Source organism: Carcharodon carcharias, chromosome 2 (genome assembly GCF_017639515.1).
Source record: "Carcharodon carcharias isolate sCarCar2 chromosome 2, sCarCar2.pri, whole genome shotgun sequence".
Classification (NCBI taxonomy): domain Eukaryota; kingdom Metazoa; phylum Chordata; class Chondrichthyes; order Lamniformes; family Lamnidae; genus Carcharodon; species Carcharodon carcharias.
The window spans coordinates 189,754,406-189,774,049 of NC_054468.1; the positions used below are offsets into that span (position 1 = coordinate 189,754,406).

General features: G+C 41.0%; 1 protein-coding gene across 5 annotated transcripts in view; it reads right to left on the minus strand.

The window, feature by feature from the left end:
- Nucleotides 1-7,213: 7,213 nt before the first annotated feature.
- The window catches only part of LOC121290006 (G patch domain-containing protein 2-like), a 287,430-nt gene continuing 274,999 nt past the window's right edge, over nt 7,214-19,644 (minus strand). For 3 of the 5 annotated variants that reach the window (XM_041210147.1, XM_041210129.1, XM_041210139.1), the window contains one exon: nt 7,214-10,411. In XM_041210147.1, the coding sequence (XP_041066081.1) occupies nt 10,242-10,411 (170 nt within the window). In that variant the 3' untranslated portion in view covers nt 7,214-10,241. The remainder of the gene's footprint in view (nt 10,412-19,644) is intronic. The other 2 variants (XM_041210201.1, XM_041210186.1) reach the window with 1 other exon arrangement.

Genomic DNA, 19,644 nt, shown 5'->3' on the forward strand with positions numbered 1-19,644 from the left:
TTTGAAGGCAGTGCTGGTGGTACTTCTCCAGTGCTTTGTGATGCTTGCTGTAGGTCATCTAAGTCTCCGAAACATATAGGAGCACGGGGATCACTGCCATCTGGTAAACCATGACCTTAGTCTCGGGTTTGAGATTCTGATCATTAAATACTCTTTTCTTCAGTCGGCTGAAGGTTGAGCTGGCAGATTGGAAGCGAAGAAGAATTTTATCATCTATGTCTACCTTTGTCGAGAAAAGTGTCCCAAGATAAGGAAAATGGTCCACATTTTCCAGGATCTCGTTATTGATCTTCATCGAGAGGGGATGGTGTTTTGCTGTGGGAGCTGGTTGGAAGGGGACCTTTGTTTCCCGGGTGGTTAGTGAAAGGTGCATTTTCTCATCTGCTTCAGAGAAGAAGTTGACAATGTCTTGGAGCTCAGTTTCTGTGTGAGCACACACACAAGCACCATCTACATTCTGAAGCTCAATGACTGAGATTGGAGTGGTTTTGGATTGAAGATGGTGAATGTTTAACAATTTCCCATCTGCTCTGTGGATTATCTCCAAGCCTGTGGGTAATTTGCTGGAATTGAAGTGCAACACTGCAATGAGGAAAATGGAGAAGAGGTTGGTGCAATGACACAGCCTTGTTCGATCCCAGTTTTCACTGTGATAGAGTTTCATCTTCTGCCTACTCCATGGTGACATACATGCCATGATCCCCCATTGGTGAGGATCATGGCATGTATGTCACCATGGACTAGGTGGAAGATGATGGCAAATTTCTGAGGACAGCCAAATTTGAGGAGGATACTCCATACGCCTTTGCAGTTGACAGAGTCAAAGGCTTTTGTGAGGATAGTTTTATATATAGAATACTTGGGGGAAGAGGATGAACAGGCTGAGATGGAAGGCATTGCCTAATTAGAAATGTGGCTGCATATTTTTTTAAAGCTGGTCTCCAGTTCCATAAAAAAATCTTGGGAAATTTTTATTTCTAATCATTCATGGGATTTGAGCATCTCTGGCAAGTCCAGCATTTATTGTCCATCATTAATTGCCCTTGATAAAAGTCATTGTCTGGCACCTTATTTAATCACTGTAGTCCATGTAGTAAAAGTGTTCCAGGTTTTTGATTCAGTGATGAAGAAGGAAAGGAACTATAGTTCCAAGTCAGGTTGATGTGGAGGGGAGCTTGGAGATCGTGGTGCTCCGATGCTCTTACTACCCTTTCCCTTTAGGTATTAGAGTTCACAGGTTTGAAAGGTACTGTCAAAGAAGCCTTGGCAAGATGCTGCAGTGCGTCATGTAGTTGTAACACAATGCACCCCTAATGGAGGGAGTGAATGGTAAAGGTGGTGGATGGCGTCCCAGTCAAGCAGGTTGCTTTGTCCTGGATAGTGTCAAGCTTCTTGAGTGTTGATGGAGCTGCACCCACTTAGGCAAGTGGAGAGTCACTACCATATCCCTGACTTGTGTCTTGTAGGTGGTGGAAAAACTTTGAGGAGCCACCTGCTGTAGCATTCCAAGCCTCTGACTTAAGCTTGTAGCCACAGTATTGAGATTGATGGTTCAGTTAAATTCTGGTCAATGTTGACCCAAGGATGTTGATGGTGGGGGATTCAGCAATAGTACTGACTTTGAAAGGCAAGGGGAGGTGATTAGACTCTCTCTTGTTGGAGATGGTCATTGCCTGGCATTTGTATGGCGTGAATACTCCTTGCCACTTATTAGCCCAAGACTGTATGTTTTCCAGGTCTTCATGTGGACTCAGGCTGCTTCATTATCTGAGGCGTTGCAAATGGAAATTATTTCAGTTGTGCAATCATCAGCAAACATCTCACTTCTGATCTTACAATAGAAGAAAGGTCATTGATGAAGATGGTTTGGTCCAAGACACCACGCTGAGGAACTCCTGCAGCAATGTCCTGGGATTGAGATGATTGGCTTCCAACAATCACATCCATTTTCCTTTGTGTTTGGAATTACTTCAACCAGTGGAGTTTTTCCTTTGATTCCTCAATGATTTCAGTTTTATTAGGGCTCCTTGGTGCCAAACTTAGTCAAATGCTGCCGTGTTGTCAAGATCAGATATTCCCAGCTCACCTCCGGTGCACAGTTCCTTTATCCATGTTTGGAACAAGGCTATAATGAGAACAGGAGCCAAGCGATCCTGGTGGAACCCAAACTGGGTGTTGATTAACAGATGAAGTCAATTTCCTAAGCAGCCCATGAGTAGGACTATCTTGTATTAGAGATATGTTATGGCTATCATGAAAGGGAAATTTTATAAGAGTTGAAGGATTTTACTTACTCTGGTCTCAGCCAGGTCACTTTATGTTCCTGGTCAAACAAAATTACAAATAAGCTGTGAATTTTATCTCAAGATAGCTAATGGTCATGCTTAAAAATTGCACCATATACACTTGGACACATTGAGTTGTCCAGAGATAGCTTAAATTGTTCCATGCTCTTAATATCCAGACATCATGGAGTCACTCCATCATACTTACACACCAAATTGGGCCAGCTGTGCTTTGATGACAGTGCACATATTACACGTGCTGACACTATGGTGATGATTACTCTTGTGCAATCAATGGCAGTATTCGCTATTGGAATGAGAAATATATGCAATCGAAATGCAGTTCAATAAGGCTGAGTCTGGTCAATTGCATCAATGCAAACACATTCCTTCTCTTTCCTTTTGTGATGACGGAAGGATCCATCGCCTGTAGTGGAACTGAGAGAGTTCAGGATGTAGAGTAGGCCAATTGGAAAAATGAAGTACGTAGAGTGGGGGCTGAGGGCCATAACAGGTCACAGAAGCAAGGCGGATTGAGATCACCAAGGAATTTGTAAAAAAAATGATCTGAATTTTGAAATCAATGTGTTGCGAGATATGGGAGCTGAAAAAGTTGACAAAAACTGATATAATAGATAGGCAGAACTTCTCCTGTGATAGGATGGGGATGACGGATGAGTTTATCTAAAATGGAGCTTGGAAGGGCAGGCAAGCTCCGAACTGAAGAAGTTGATCTGGCAGTAATGAAAGCACCAATTAAATTCAGTTTTGTTAAAGGTGAGGAAAGGGCAAAGACAGACGATGGGTGGAATATTTTGCCCCTGGAGGAGGTGAGGAATGGCCTAAAAATTAGATGAGTTGACATTGGCACTGATATCTAATGCCTCCCCCCTCCACCAGTAGACCCATTGACGGCTTTCTCATCCTGCCTCCACTTGAGATCCTTAAGTTGCAAATTAATGCCCAGTTAAGGTCCTCCTCCTGCCTCTACTGCAAACTTCGCAGCTTCAGACCGGCCTGCCGAAATGCAGCCTGCATGACTGGTCAGCTGGAAGAGGGGGGTGCCCCTCGATCTGCACTAATCTGTGCGTGATTTAGGGCATGGACATGGGCAGACCCCCTCTCTCTCCAACCCCCCTCTCCCCCGCAACATCACTTAGCTTTCTTCCTGGGTCGCTCCCAATTCTGTAACTCCAGGAGGGATGCTATTCTAGCAGCAGCCACGGTCTCTTCTGTGCTGATCAGCCGGCAGCTCTTGGTGGGCGGGACGTCATATCCTGGGATCATTAGTCGGGAGGAAGGCCCACTACTCTCCTCTTAAGTGTCTGTTGGGCAGAAGATATGGCGGGCATTCCTCCAGATGGAGCGCAGATGGCTCGTTGCTCTTTCAGGCAGCGCGCAAAACACCCACTGAAGGTTCTGCCCAACATTACTAAAATGGAAATATGAAACTTGGCTCAAGGTCAAAAAATGCTAAGGTTGCTACCACTGAGTTCAAATTACAAAATCAAATCGGGAGGAGGAGGCAATTGGAGAGGGGGGCTGTTGGGCCAGGGTCTTTCGGCAAAAAACAGGAAAGCTTCAGTCTTACCTATGTTAAGTTACAGAATGTTTTGCTCCAACCATGGCCTTGCATACAAGGTGTCAAGAGTGGTGGCAAAGAGGTAGGGCTGGATATTATCAGCATACATATGGCAATTTATTCCTTGCTTAATGGGCAGGCAGCCTATTGATAAGAAATAGAAGGGGATCAAGGATCAAAACTTTAATTAGCAACTTTCACCACCCATCCCAACACACCTGCCTCCTACCAAAAAAGTAGCCCTGCAGAGGTTTGTCATGCTCAAATAAGTGGGATTCCAAGATGAAAAAGCTGGGCATTGAACCGAGTGCTTGCAGTCATCTGCAGCATCATTTCTGAGAGCCACAGACCACCTGCACATTCAGGGAACAGAAACCTTTACTGCTGAAGTGTGGAATCAGATTAACTGATGGTGCGAGTATCTCAACTTGGGTACAGTCCACTGGGCTCAGCTGTGAAAGGCTGCAACAGCATAATATCTTCAGTCTGTGGCCAGCTGTTTGCTTTTAGAGAAATGAATGAACCTCCTGGCATTTCCAAATGCAGTTTGCAGTGGTGTCTGCCTAATTTCACCAGAAGTCACTCTGGCTGTCTGGAATAACTATGGTCACCCAGAATTGATGGATGCTATCAATTTCAAAGTCAGAGATAAAGCAGGAGCCCTTCAAATCGGATGTCACAACTTAACATAACCCAGCCACTATAGCTCTACTGCTTGTCTAATGCACCTAGGCAATTTAAATAAAGTTGGCATTCAAATTCACAGGGAAATCAGTTCTTTCTAGCTTCTCTGTACCATTGTCACAGTACCCTTTCACCCAGCTGTTTCTTTGACAAAACCAGTATGAGGATGAACATGTCCAGATTTGCCATCGTCACCAGTAACCTGACAAACTATGGACTAGTTACAGTAGTCCAAGTGCTCCTTGGAACAAAGATGGCATAAAAGTTACATATAATTGATCTATTCCCTCATAATTGGCTCAAATACTTGTAAATGTGAATTTCAGGCAACTGTGTTGCCAGCAATGGCCCTTAGGCAGGTTTCAGGAGAGGGCGGGAAGCAATGAAGAAGGAGGGGTGACTGGGAGAATAAGGGAAAACAATTGAGGGGGGTGGGGGTGACTTGGAAGAGAGTGCCCTGGAGAATGGCGTGAATGATTGGGAGTGACCAGGAAAGCAGGGGAGTGGGGAATGATCAGGAGGGAGGGAATAATAGGGAAAGCATGGGGGGAAGAAATGATCAGGAGGGAGGGCACGATCAGGAGGGAGGAGTGTGACTGGGAAAGGGACATCAAAGTGATCAGCAATGAAGAAGGGACTGGCTGGGTGAGTAGTGCAAATGATTGGGTGGGAGTAATTGGGAAAGAAAGGGAAAGTGATTGGGAAAGAGTGACCGATCGAATCGGCGGTGGGGTGGGGTGGGTAGATGGGTGGTGTGGAAGCGATCATGAGGGAAGGAATGGCTTCAGGAGAGCAGAGGGAAGCAATAAGAGGAGAGAGCTTTTGGTGGGAGAGGAAGGGATTCCAGCATGGGAGGAACAGGAGGAAGAGAGCAAAAGGGCAGACTGGAGTCAGTAACAGTCTGCTTTGGTGTAGGGAGCAGCACCCTGACATTTCTGATTCCATATTTAGGTAAGTATTTTTAAAACTACCTACCTTTTTTGATTGCTGAATTTAAGGACTGCTGTTTAGGCTACTTCAGAGCACAATTTTCTGGTAACACGGTAGCAAAAACTTGCAAAAAGGATATCAAATAGGTGTTAGGCTCTCTATTTGCTTTCACGATGGTCCTATTGCCTGTTTAAGGTGAGCACCCTGGACACTTCTTTTTATCCACCTTCACCAATACGGCAGGCATCAAGATAATAAATGCTATGAGGTGGTATTCTAATAATTTTGTCAAATGTAAAGACATATTGGGGTAGAGTTTCTGCTTCGGCACAATTGGCAATCTGGATGCAAATTGTGCTTAAAATTGCACTATTTTTCAGAAGGTTTTTTGCTCAAGTTTCTGTCATGAACCAGTGCAATCAGGTAGTGTTTTAGGACACATGAGTTTTCTGCATTGAAAAATATTCCTTGATATATTTAAGAGTAGTAACTTGGAGCAGTTGTAAAATCAAGCTGAAAATGGGTTTATCACAAAAAAGTATTTTTAATCAGTGTTTAGTCCATCACTTGCGAGTAACCAGATATTAGATAACTAAAAATTACTTAAAAATATTACAGAACCATTTTTTAGTTCTATGGGGCCACAATAGTCAGTTTCTTAGTAAATTAGTTTAAAAATATATTTGAAATCTTTTAAAAGGTGCCTATTATTGTTTGAGTGCTTCAGAAAAAAAGAACAGGCTCAATAATCGGTGTGGAGTCAACAATGAGGGTCAAGTGGGATAGAGATCCCGCCCTCTGGAGCTGCTGGCTAATTCGATTGACCGACAGCTCCATTGGTCCCAGCAGCACCAGGAATTCATCAGTGGCCACTGCCAGGATTGCTGCAGAAGAAAAAACCCCAAGGCCTTAGAAACCCCAGATCAGGTAAGTCTGGGGTCTTGGCAAGGGAGAATTTGAATAGACTGGGGAGGGGCGGGGTGGTGTGTGTGTGGTGGGGGAAGGCTGGGTTTATGAGGGAGAGCGAGTAGGTAGGAAGGTGGGCTTGGACCCATTGGGGACTGCCACACGATCAGCAAAGGGCAGCCCCCGAAGACCAATCTCCCCGCCACTTCCTGTCCTTTAAACATTTCAGTTAAAAAATTGGCTTTCTGTTTCCGTCTGGCTGCCTGTGCTAATAGTTTTATTATCAGAGTCAATTGGCTTGATAACAAGCTTAATTGACCCTTGATTATTCAATTAAAAAGGGTAGGTGGGCTGCTGATTTAAGGGCCACCCCGCTATCTGTATCATGGGTGTGGGTAGGAAAGTGGTTGGGTGGGTGTCTGCCCTATTTTCTGTGCCCCCCCGCCCCCGCAAAGGGAAACACTCCAATCAGGGGCATGTAAATTCAGCCCAACCTAGTTTTAAGATTCTTCAAAAAGCTGCAAATGGACACAATAATGAAAACTTGCTCTGGTGATTAATTTGATCTGGGGGCCAGTTTGGTGGGTAGGATTAGCTTCCAGTGTGATTTTTTTTGAACTAGGGAAAAAGATAGCGGAAATTCAATTCACACTGAATGTAATTTGCATTTGACACTCTCTACAATTTGCCCTGGTTTGGCCAATTGCAACTGAATTGCCCTAAAAAAAACAGCACAACCTAGTGGAAACTCCAGACCAATATGTTTTGCAATGAGCTAGGAAATTAAGCACGAATACAAAGAATGTGAAAAATAATACACAAATGGGAGGCTGGATGTTCATTTATTTACCTGTTTGCAAAATGCCAGATAAGAGTTACTCCACCTCATAGGTTATTCATACAGTTTAATCTACTGGGTAAGTAATTAAGTCTAAGAACAGTTGGTATTCTCTTATTGTTTGTGCAGAGAAATAATACTGGTTCTTAACACTGTTAAATGAACATGGTATTACTATTAAGTAGAAATTTAAGGGTTTACACATCAGGCTGCAGTAAGCACATGAGACATTTCACAAGATGCACATTAAAACTAAGAACAAGCACAAAATACAAGAAGTATAAAGATAAATCAGCTTATATCCTATTATGATTTCAATTGTAGTTGTTATTGGAACTTGGAGCAAAAGCACAATGTGAGAGGATTTCACATTATTAGAGAGAAAATACCTGGAACTTCATTCCTGATACTGATTGTTAGAAGCCACCATCAGAATGATCAGACTAAACAATAAACCCCAAACTGCATCATTACAAGCTGTCTCTCCAATAAAATGTTGCTAACAAAATGGGGCTTGCTTTTGAGGATGGGTACCAGGTAAATTGGAAGTTTGACCAGTTGCTTTCTCATTCATAACATGCTTTAGCACGTAAAAAAATAGTTAAACAGTATAAGCAACAGATAACTATACTGTTATGAGCAAATTACCCCAATCATTCTTCCACAGAATAGTTTATTAGCATAGTGCAATTCGTATATATTGGTTTTAAGTCATTTTTGTCAATTCAGATCTATTGTATGCCATAATGTTCCAGTGTTATGTCATTTCTGTGTATTAGAACTGCTTGATTTACCCGATTACTTCTCACAGAATGCAAGATGACTGCCTCTGAAGCAATAACAATATGCCTATAATTGGGCTCATTTATAATAGAGGGCAGGTTTTTTTTTATCATTCATATTGCATGTTCAGCCCGATGACCCAGTCGCTCTGTTTTTTTTGAAGATATGCCATGAAGCAGAGTTGTCCAATTAAGGTATTTGACACAGATGGGCCTGCTCTGTTCTTACGTTAGCACTCTGTGGAATGTAAGGTAATAAAAGTCACCTTTCAAACGATAACTGCACATTCTAAGGGAGGCATCTCCCTTCCTGGTCCATTAAAGGACGTGAATATACTTGGACTAATTACTAATTATAAAAGTATCAAGCCACCAATAGCATAGTGCAATTTAGATATAAGTTGGCAAATTAAAAAAAAAAGGCAACACTTCCAAATGAGCTAAACTAGCCCGGGGTAAATAGAAAAATGACCGCAAGTTGAAACAAAATCTTCAGTCCCTTCCAGGGTAGCTCTTTCAACTGAGTTTAAATTAACTTTTACTTGACAAATTAAGAAAAGTGAATTCCACTTAAATTAACCACTGTATTAAGAAAATCCCAATCCCCTTGTAAATTTCTATTTATACTTGTCAGCTCAGAAATACCTGCAATTAACTGCATATTTTCTGAACCTACTTTTTTGCTCAGAATGTATATTGATATTACCTTTTACCATTACACAACATTTTATGTAGCTGCTGTTGACTTGTCTCGCCACAAAAATTACATAAATTACAACATTTTTTTTTGCTGTTAAAAAGTATATCATAGACTGACTGCAGAGTATGCATTTTGGGGTGACATCTGGAGTACTTTTTAGACAAATATTCGGGCACCTTAGCTGTTATATTGAGATATATGTTGGTACTATGGCCTCTGCAATACAACAAAAATGACAAGATAGTACTACAAAGTCTATGAAAGAAATATTACTCTAGATCAGACATTTACAACTCTGTTTTATGTTTAATAAAACCAAATTTGTTTTTTTTAATTTAATGTCATTTAGTATATTAAATGAGGTAATTTCTCACAAACTGTAGGACAAATTAATGGATAGATTTGCTAAATCAAGTGATCTGATTAGTGAGAGCAGCCAATAAATAGGCAATATTTCTAAAATGCATGAAACTGGTCAGAAACTATACTGTGTAAGGGTTTTAAAAGGCTGTTACCTTGATGCAATCTGAGAAGAAATCTAAAAGCAGTTCTATTTACTAGAATTTAGTACAGTAAACTGATTAAAGCGCAAGATACGGCCAAGTTCAGTAATCAGCTGTCTGGCGGCTTTCTTTATACAGACTAAAACACTCGAGTGCTCACTATAATCACAATGATCACTGTCCAATATGGCAGAGCAACTAGGACCTTACCAAAGTAGGTCATTGAAATACATGGTTTCTTTTTGATAGGTATAGAAGTTGTAGCAATTCAGAATGCTCAATAAAAAAAGGAAATCTAGAAATCAAATGGAATCTAAATACAGTGAATGTTGTGCAATAAATAGTTTACTTTGCACTTCGGAATCTATTCAAGGACATTTTGTTTGTCATGCTAATAAAATCCTTTCATTCCCAGGCGGTGTAGATAATCTTTTTAGACATTAAAGAAATACAATGTTGAATTTAAAATAAATTTACTTCAACAAGAACAAAAAGACTTCTAGATATTAAGAAACCACTGAACCTATTTAACTGCTTGGGCAGGTTGCATATAGTCTGAGTTTCTTCTTGCAACAATGTTATCACTTTTCTAAACATCAACTTCAGTATCTTTTCAATAGAGCAGTGGTAATATAATGACAAACTTGCAAATCATTCAGAGATATTCACGTTATGGGGATTGGAAGAGTCATACCACTGCCATATTTCACAATAAATTCATATCTGCAGCCTCAGCCAACTTGCAGACACCACACTTTGGATGGAATGGAATTACTGCCTGCAAAGACCTTTGGCCTTGTGTATCAGTGTACAGCAATTAAATTCACTTCCTAATATCTAGAATCCTCCATAACAATTAATACAGTAAATCAACATTGACACCTACTCAGAAATAAGCATGTGTGCTGAATTCAAAAATACAATTAAGGATCATTTAATACAGACGCTATTTTGTGACCACATATACCAATGTCTTCCCACTTTTCTGAGCAAGGACTGTAGTTGTTTCCATTGTGCCAAGTATTTGTCTGTCAGCAAAAGCCAAGTCCAACCCCTTTTGGTCGCCGTAAAGCTCTAATGGGTTCAGCGATCCCTTTGCCGTCTGGTCCGAGGCCGGTGCCAGGAAGCCAGCCCATGCTTTGCAGCATCCGACTGCCAATGTTGGTTTCTGGGATAGGCTGGGCATTTTCACCTACAAACACTAGGATTAAGACATACAGAGATTTAATCAGCATAGTCATGTGGAAAAGAGCAGGATAATCTGAATTAGAGTCTAAAACCTCTAATTCTTTTAATTTATTTGATGAGTTGCTAGAACAGTCAATCTCGTCACATGATGACCTCGTGGATATCCCATCCAGGTTCACAAAATGACGATTAGGTTTCCCAATGTTTAAAAAATAGTTTGGAACTGATAATAGACTGCATTGCCTAGGAGTGGACAACGATGAATGCAGTGTCAATCTTTACTCTGTTGACTTCCCAATCTCAACTCTTCTCACAAAAGGGAGGAAAAAAAAACTTGAAGGATTGCCAATCCCTCAGAATGTAAAGGAGCCAGAAAAGCAACATTGAAATGAAGAAAGAACAGAAAGACTTGCATTTATATAGCTCCTTCCACCACCTCAGGATGATACAAAGCAATCTATAACCAATGAAGTGCTTTTAAATTACGGTCTCTGTTATGATGTAGGGAACATACACCAAAGGAATAGGGGAGAAGGACAGATTTCATTTCCAACAGGGAACAAAAAGAGAGGAATACTTTTTTTAAAACCCCATAGGTTTGTAGATATTAAAGAGAATGTGGATTAGATGTAATTAACAATTGGCATTTCACAAACATTTTTCTTTTATCAAAATTTGATATATAAAATACTAAAAAAAAATTCTGCGTGACTATGGTTGGGATTTTCCGGTCCTGCCCACAGCCAGAATTGTCATGGCAGGACAGAAAATTTGACAGGCCAGCCACAGGTCTTCAGGTAAGACCAGAAAATCCTGGCCAATGACTTTTAATGAAATGGTAGTTAAGAGGAGATAATAGAAATTAGCAAGTGGCAATACATTCTTTCCTATTTAGAATGGTTACAGCACTGAAAGAGGTCCACACCAGCTCCCTGTAAGAGCAACCCATCCAGTCTCAATTCCTCCATCCCTTCTCCGCAGCCCCACAAATCTTTCCCCAGATAACCTTCTAATTCCCCCTTGAAAGCCATGATTGACTTCAGCTCCACCACACTCCCAGTTAGTGCACTCCAGATGCCAAACCTACCCTGTGTAATAAAGTCTCTCTTTATGTTGCCATTGCTTCTTTTGCCAATCACCTCAAATCAGTGCCCACTGGCTCTCTACCCCTCCTCTAAAGAGAACAATTTCTCTCTAACCGCTCCACCCAGATTTCTTATACAGAAATTTTAGATGGTGGTCATCAAAAAGTGCTTGCTAATACAGAAAAAATATCCAATTTAAAAATTCAAATGATCAAATGTAAACCATATTCCGAAGCACAAATATTTCCTAACTCTTTCATTCGCTCCTCTTCCACCGAATCTTGTTTACTCACATACAAGCTCATTTGTGTCCAACAGGAATGCATAGTTACTGCACTAAGTTGCTTGCCAGTATTTACTTTCTGGAGGTTGGATGCTTCAGTATTTGAAGTAGTCTCAGCACAGTTGAACAAATTGATGAAACTTCTCATCAATATAACTCATAGCTTAAAGTGTGATGCAGGTATCTGCGACTACAAGGCTTTGAAGCAGGTAACACAGCATGTTCTTTCCTAAGTATAGTCTATCCATACATTTCTAAAATTAATTTCTAGGCAGTACAGGTAGTAAACCTTCAAAAACAAATAGCCTTACAGCATAGTACCGCAGCACTCAGTATTGCAACTGCCAGAACATTGTGACATTTAAGTGAAAGATTAACAGCAAAAAAGACTATTTGAAAAAGAATAGTTATGCAATAATTCAATTATGTTTTGCCAATTCATTTGAATGGCTGCATATCTGCTCAAAATTAAGTCAGGCCTATGGATACACCAGTCTGTTTAAAAGTACACCAAAACACAACCATTTAGCTATGTTTTCCAGACAAGCACAGTTCATTTTTTTCTCCATCAGACTATAAACTGAATGCCAGATCATAGGTCCACAGCTGCCAGAAGCTAGACATCTGCTTAATCACCCTCTGATGTTATAACAGCTTAATGCACGGATGAAACACAGTTATTACACAATATCCTATCAGACGGAAAATTATTCTAATGGTTTTGTTTTTATCTCTGTCACAGTTACTACTATGAAAACCTGTTTCAGGTAAGACAGTATAAAACTCCTGCCCTTCTATTATCAAATAGACTGGTGCAATTTCTGGCAATGTTTTATAAAGATCTGTGACAGTATAATGAAAATGTATTCTGTCAAGGTTTTACATTGACTAAATACAAAGTAGCCTTTAACCAAACTTCACCTTTAGGCCAACTAGATATATTAAAATGCAGGTAAAGGCTTAGATATCAAATATAAATGATAGACCATATTGATTTTCACTGAGCATTTCATCATGGATTTCCTTACAAGGCAGAAGAGTAAATTCCCAGACAATCCATTTGAAAGTAAAATACTGGTCATTTAACAAGCAGTCTAGTTTTTAGGCAATAGGGCAAAATAAATGTCCAAACGACAGGCACACCAGATCCCTCATGCCCAGTAGTTGCAAAGCAAATAAGGTTAGGTTTATTTCTGAAGTGACAGCTTCATAAAGTAGATGGATATTGAAACAAAACCTCTTAAGCTCTTCACACATATGCAAATCATATATTCTGCTTAATGTAAAATTTTCTTGTTGGTTTAAATATCAATATGAATCAATGTTAAATCATGATTTGAATAATATTGAATACCTTTATAGATGTACCTAACAAAATATTTATTTCCCTGTCTTCCATATCACTCCTCGTTTGTTGGTTTGTTTTGTTTCCAGACTTAACTAAATGTTCTTAAAATGGAACAGCATTCACCGCTGCACAACAATGGAATTGTTTATAATTACAGGTTTATGAAATGTAGATAAATTGTATTTTAATTAAAATGGATAGACTAGTAGTAAAGTCATATATATTGTACAATCTATGTCCAATCTCCCCAAGTCTAGATTGCACATTAGCAGGAAATGAAAGCTAACTATTCCTGTTTGAAGAAAGATGGAAAGATTGTTAAGCCATTACATAAGGAGGTAGATTTTAATTAAGGTTGTCACAGGCTTGTGCCCTGCACAGAGATCCCAAATTACTTACTTGCAGCTTTCAGATGAGCAGTGTGTAAGGAGGTAGCATTTGTTCAGACCAGGGCCCAAAGACTTATGCAGCCTCTTTTAAGATGACCTACAGCCATCTCTTCCAGCTGGTCATCCTTACCTGTGGCTGTGAAAGCAATTGTTGCCCTAAATGTTTATGCCACATGCGCACTTCAGGCTTTAGTTGGGGACAGATATACCTCAGTGAACCCGAGTTCCATAGCTGCACTGAAAAGGTCACGGATGCCCTCTCTGCCAAAGTGCATGATAACATCAAGTTCCCATGGATGCCTCGAGCCAAAAGGAAACAGCTTAGATTTTGTTGCAATTGCTGGCTTCCATGAGGTACAGGCAGTCACTGATAGGAAGACAGAAATAATGATAGGTCATTCAAGTCTCTTTTGCCATCAAATTAAGATCATGGTTGATCTGTACCTCAACTCTATTTATCCACCTTTGATCCATATTCCTTGACACTCTTTGTTATGGACAGGAGGGAGTTTAATTTAGAACAGCTCTGATTTCACCACTCACTACCCATCTGTAAACAGGAAGGTGTTTTTGATTTTTGATTCCCCCTTTTATAAGTGTTGATGTATATTCTCCAACACTTCGAGATAAGGTAAAATAAGAGGGTTGATATACTTTACACACACACACAAAACGTGTGAGAGGGGTTTTGCAAAGTCTGCCCCTTTTTGCGTTCGTACAATAAAAGAGAGATAAGGGAAAGCAAGGGGTTCAGGGTAGAGGCCATGATAAAAATAAGAATTATGGTTTCATGTGAGTCCAGAATCAAAGCCCAACAAAGAATTCTTTCGCAGGCTGAAGACTGGTGATGTAAGATTCGCTTTTCCGATGGTGTTGATGTCCTAAGGTGAAGTAGGCACGCAGAGATTAAATCAGTTCTGTAGGCAATAGTACAAAATTGTCTCAGCAGCGTCAGGTTAGATGGGGACCAGTTGTCCAACCTGGCCAGAGATTGCTTCTGTGCGGCCTGCCCATCAGGTGTTCAACAACGGACTGAAGACGGAATCTGAAAGCTGTATAATTAAAGCGATTCAAACAGCTCAAGTCTCAGTCATGTGACAGGGTGGTTTTGGGTTGAGCTATTCAGCTAAAGAGGCCTCTTGTTAAAAACCATTGTGTTTTGAGCAGGTAATTGTAGAACCATTAGCACAACATTGGAGATCAGGAGTCACATATAGTTCTGCCTTTGTGCATTGCTGGCTGGTGTAGATAGCTCATCTACTATCCTTTGTGTTGTCTTGGCTGGAACAATGCAAGGAGTGTTACATTCTAGGGGTTTGATGTGTCAGACTTTGCCCACTTTTAAACTGCTCAGAAACTTCCAGAACTGCCATTTTGTGGTCAGCGGCGGCCATTATAACAGTTCAGCCATTTATCCATTTTAAAAGAAAAATAATAATTTTATAAAGTAGCCAGAGTAACATAGAGATATATATATGTTTTCTTCATGTCCCCTGATCATGACACCCTTACATAACAAAAACATATCAATCTCGGTGTGGGAAATTTCAAATGACCCAGTATCCCCAGCCTTTTGGTAGAATGAGTTCCAAATTTCCACTACTCTTTGGGTGGCTTCCTGATTTCACTCCTAATTAGTTGATTTCTAATTTTAGGATGATGTCCTCAACTGAGGAATAGTTTCTCTGAACCCATCCAACCAAATCCCTTTATCATTACAAATACCTTGATTAGATAATTCCTCAGCCATCTAAATTTAAGGTCATGCAAGCCACATAAATTAAACTTTTATATGCTGTTATCATTCCAGTATATCTTTACTGAGGATTAGAGCTCAAAACTGAACTCAGCACTCCAGATGGGGTCATCTGAACTCAGTATTCCAGGTGGGGTCTGACTAAGCCTCTGTACAAGTAAAGCATCACTTCCTCTTTCCTGACCATCAAAATTGGTTGGGCTAATTCTGGCTTCTTGGGTAGTCAGCCTGATTGCCCATGCGGTGGTCAACCAAAATCAAAATCCATTCCATGGATTTCTCTTTTGTATCACATGATGTCTCTTCCAAAGGTGGCATTGGCAAAGGGCTTGTAGCATGTTACTTGTTACATAACATAAATCCATACAGGAGTAGGTCATTTGATCCCTCCAGCCTGCTTGCCATTCAATAGACCAGGGCTGATCTGATTGTGGCCTTAACCCCATTTCCAGGAGAAGGAGGAGTTTGGAAGTGCAGTGAAAATTAATATCACAAATTATGATTTAACATTAGTACTGATTTTGGATCAGCATATGGAAAACAATTCAATCAACTGTACATTAAGCAGAATAGATCACATACATATTTGCAATGCAGTGCATAGTATTTTTTCAGTTTCTGCTGGAGTTGAGCACTTCTGGGAGTTAAGTGGAAGAAGGGAAAGAGGTATTTGGTTTTTTTTTGCCTAAACTTTTTAAGCTTCCAGGAGCTGATTCTTGCTCTGCTCCAGGAGATAAAGCTGGTTGATTAGTGAGAATCTCATAAATGATTAAGGTTTATTCTATTCCTAAGGCTCAAAATAGTATATTTTGAGGGAGAAGTGAGTAGGAAAGGATAAAAGGCGCGGACCGAGAGACCTACTCTGCAGTGAGACCAGCGGCAGAGTGACGTCATGAACCTCAATGTGACGCGGGTGCAGGGAAAGCAGCTGAGTGGTGAGTGAAATTGGTGAGTATTTCTACTCTTTAGAGTAAAAGTAAGGTCCTTAGTTTGTGTTTAGGTCTCCAATCTTTTCTTTTTCTTAAAAATAGTTTGTTAAGGTTGATACTGGGGTAAAAAATTAATTACAATAAAGTATAAAGAGTGGGGGATTCATCAAGGGGAGAATTTTCTCCCCGTCAGTGAGGGTGGGCGGGAGCGGGCGGGCGTGCAGCCAATCACTGCCCGCGATTGGCTGTACGCCACCATTTTATGCGGGCAGGCCACGAAGCGCTCCCTGTGCGGGCGGGGTGGGTTAGGCTGAGTCGAGGCCTGTGCTCTTTTGTGCATGTGCACAAAAGAGCACAGAAATCTCCCTGAGGCAAAGAGCTGCCTCAGAGAGATCAGTTTGATTTTTTAAAATTTTAATAAAGACGAAAATATTTTTTTAAGACATGTCCCCTCATCTGACAGTGTCACATGAGCTGGGACATGTCAATTAATTTTATTAAAATATTTTATTAAACTTTAAAAACCCTCATGAAACCTCATCCCACCTGTGGGTAAGGTTTCTTGATAAATGCGGAGGCCACCTGGGCTCTTCGCCTGCCTGCCAACCTTAAGTGTTTTAATTGATATTTAAATGGCCTTAATAGGCCTCTGAAAGTTTGGCAGGCATGCAGCCGACTCCGGTGCGCGCCCATTGAACTGAATATCTGAATGATGCGTGGTGACATCGGGATGCACGCCTGACGTCACCGCACGTCATTTTACGTGTCGGTGAGTGGGCCCCGCCCCCGCTCGCCAACCCAAAGATTCTGCCCCAAGTGTAAAGTACAGGGATACTAGAGCAATTAATTAATTAAATTAAATACAATAGTGATGGCCGGGCGGGTGATGTGTTGCTGCTGCAGCATGTGGGGTGTTCCGGACATCAAGGTGATCCAGTTCGAACTCATCTGTAGTAAGTGGGTGCAGCTCAAGGAACTCCGAATCCGAGTTGAGAAGCTGGAGTCTGAGCTGCAGACCTTGCACCACATCAGGGTGGGGAAAATTACCTGGACACCTTGTTCCCTCAGATTGGATAATTCAAATTTAGTCTGTGATCAGGGACAGGAGCGTGTAACTGCAGATGAGATAGGTATGGGGACCTATTGCATAGCGTTCAAGGAGCTTCAGCCCCTGCATATGTCCAGCAGTTACGAGGTTCTTGCAAGCTGTGTATGCGAGAGCAGGGACTGCAGGGAAGATCAGTGAACCGACCACAACACCATGGCAGAGGGAGCCATTCAAGTGGGGGGATTAGGAATGTCGTGGTGATAGGGGATAGTATCATTCGGGGGATAGATATTATTCTCTGAAGCTGCGAGCATGAGTCCCGAAGTCTGTGTTGCCTGCCCGGTGCCAGGGTTAAGGACATCTCCTCAGGACTGGAGAGGAACTTGGAGCGGGAGGGGAGGGATCCAGTTGTCGTCGTTCACGTTGGTACCAATGACATTGATAGGACTAGAAAGGAGGTTCTGCTGAAAGAATTTGAACAGTTAGGAACAAAATTAAAAAGCAGAACCTCCAAGATAATAATCTAAGGATTACTACCTGAGCTATGGGTAAACTGGCATAAGGTAAATAATGTCAAAGAGTTAAATGTGTGGCTCAAAGGTTGGTGTGGGAGGAATGGATTTCAGTTCACGGGGCGCTGGCACCAGTACTGGGGTAGAAGGGAGCTGTTCTGGTGGGATGGGCTTCACTTGAACCGTGCTGGGGCCAGTGTCCTGGTGAATCGAATAACCAGGGCTGTAGAGAGGGCTTGAAACTAAATAGTTGGGGGGGATTCTGGAGAGGGGATACATAGGCTTACAAAGCAACAAGATATGGCAGCATTGCAGGGTAGCTATTTAGGTAATGATGCTCAGAGTGTGACAGGAAGGGACAGAGTGTACAAACATAAAAAACGGCAGCAAATAGGGTCAAGGGGGTAAAAAATGGTAAAAGGACAAAAATTAATGGCTCTTTACTTAAATGCACATAGTATTCGAATAGTTGGGGAAAAATAAATGAATTAGTGACACAGATAGAGGTTAATTGGTATGATCTTATAGCCATTACTAAGGCATGGTTACAAGGAGATCAAAGCTGGGAACTAAATATTCAGGAGTGTGTGACTTTTCGAAAGGGCAGGCAGGGAGGAAAGGGTGGTGGGATAGCTTTGTTAGTACAAGTTGGAATAAGTACGATAGCAAGAAATGATCTTGGATTGGAACGTGTAGAGTCCATATGGGTGGAGGTAAGAAATAACAAGGGCAAGAAGACACTGGTGGGAGTAGTCAATAAGCCCCCTGGCAGTAGCTATACTGTAGGATGGAGAATAAATCAGGAGATAATGAGGGCATGTAAAAAAGGAAGTACATTAATCATAGGTGACTTTAATCTTCATGTAGATTGGGAAAATCAAATTGGCAGAGGTAGGCAGAAGCAAGAATTCATAGAGTGTATTTGGGACAGTTTCCTAGAAAAATATGTTGTGGATCCAACCAGGGTTCAGGCTATTTTGGATCTAGCAATGTGTAATGAGGCAGGTTTAATAAATGATCTCAGAGTAAAAGATCCCCTAGGAAACAGTGACCATAACATGGTAGAGTTTAACATTCAGTTTGAGAGTGAGAAGCTTGGGTCAGAAACAACTGTGTTAAACCTAAATGAGGGTAATTACAAAGGAATGAAGGCAAAGTTGGCAGGAGTGGACTGAGAAAGGAGTTTGGCAGAAAAGACGGTTGATGAACAATGGCAAATGTTTAATAAAATAGTTCATGACTCACAACAAAGATATATCCCAGGGAGGAAGAAGGATTCCTGGAAGGGGAGAAACCAACCATGGTGAACCAAGAAAATTAAGGATAGTATCAAATTGAAAGAAAAAACATACAATGTGGCAAAGATTAATGGTAAGCCAGAGGATTGGGAAAGTTTTAACAACCAACAATAGTTAACCAAAAAAAAAATGAGGGAGAAAATAAACTTTGAGGGTAAACTAGCAAGTAATATAAAAATGGACAGTAAGAGCTTCTTTGAATATATAAAAAGGAAGAGAGAGGCCAAAGTGAGCATTGACCCCTCAGAGAATGAGGCTGGGGAAATAATAATGAGGAACCAGGAAATGGCAGAGGAGTTGAATAAATTCTTTGCATCAGTCTTCATGGTAGAAGACACTAATAGCATTCCAAAAATACTAAATAATCAAAGGATAAAAGCGGGGGAGGAAATAAATACAATAACTATCACTAGACAAAAAGTACCAGGGAAACAAATGAGGCTAAAGTCTATAAGTCCCTTGGACCTCATGAGTTGCATCCTAGGATGTTAAAGAAGTAGCTAGAGAGATAGTGGATGCACTGGTCCTCAGATTCTGGAAAAGTCCCAGGGGATTAGAAAACTTCCACTGTAACACCCTTATTCAAAAAGGGAGAGAG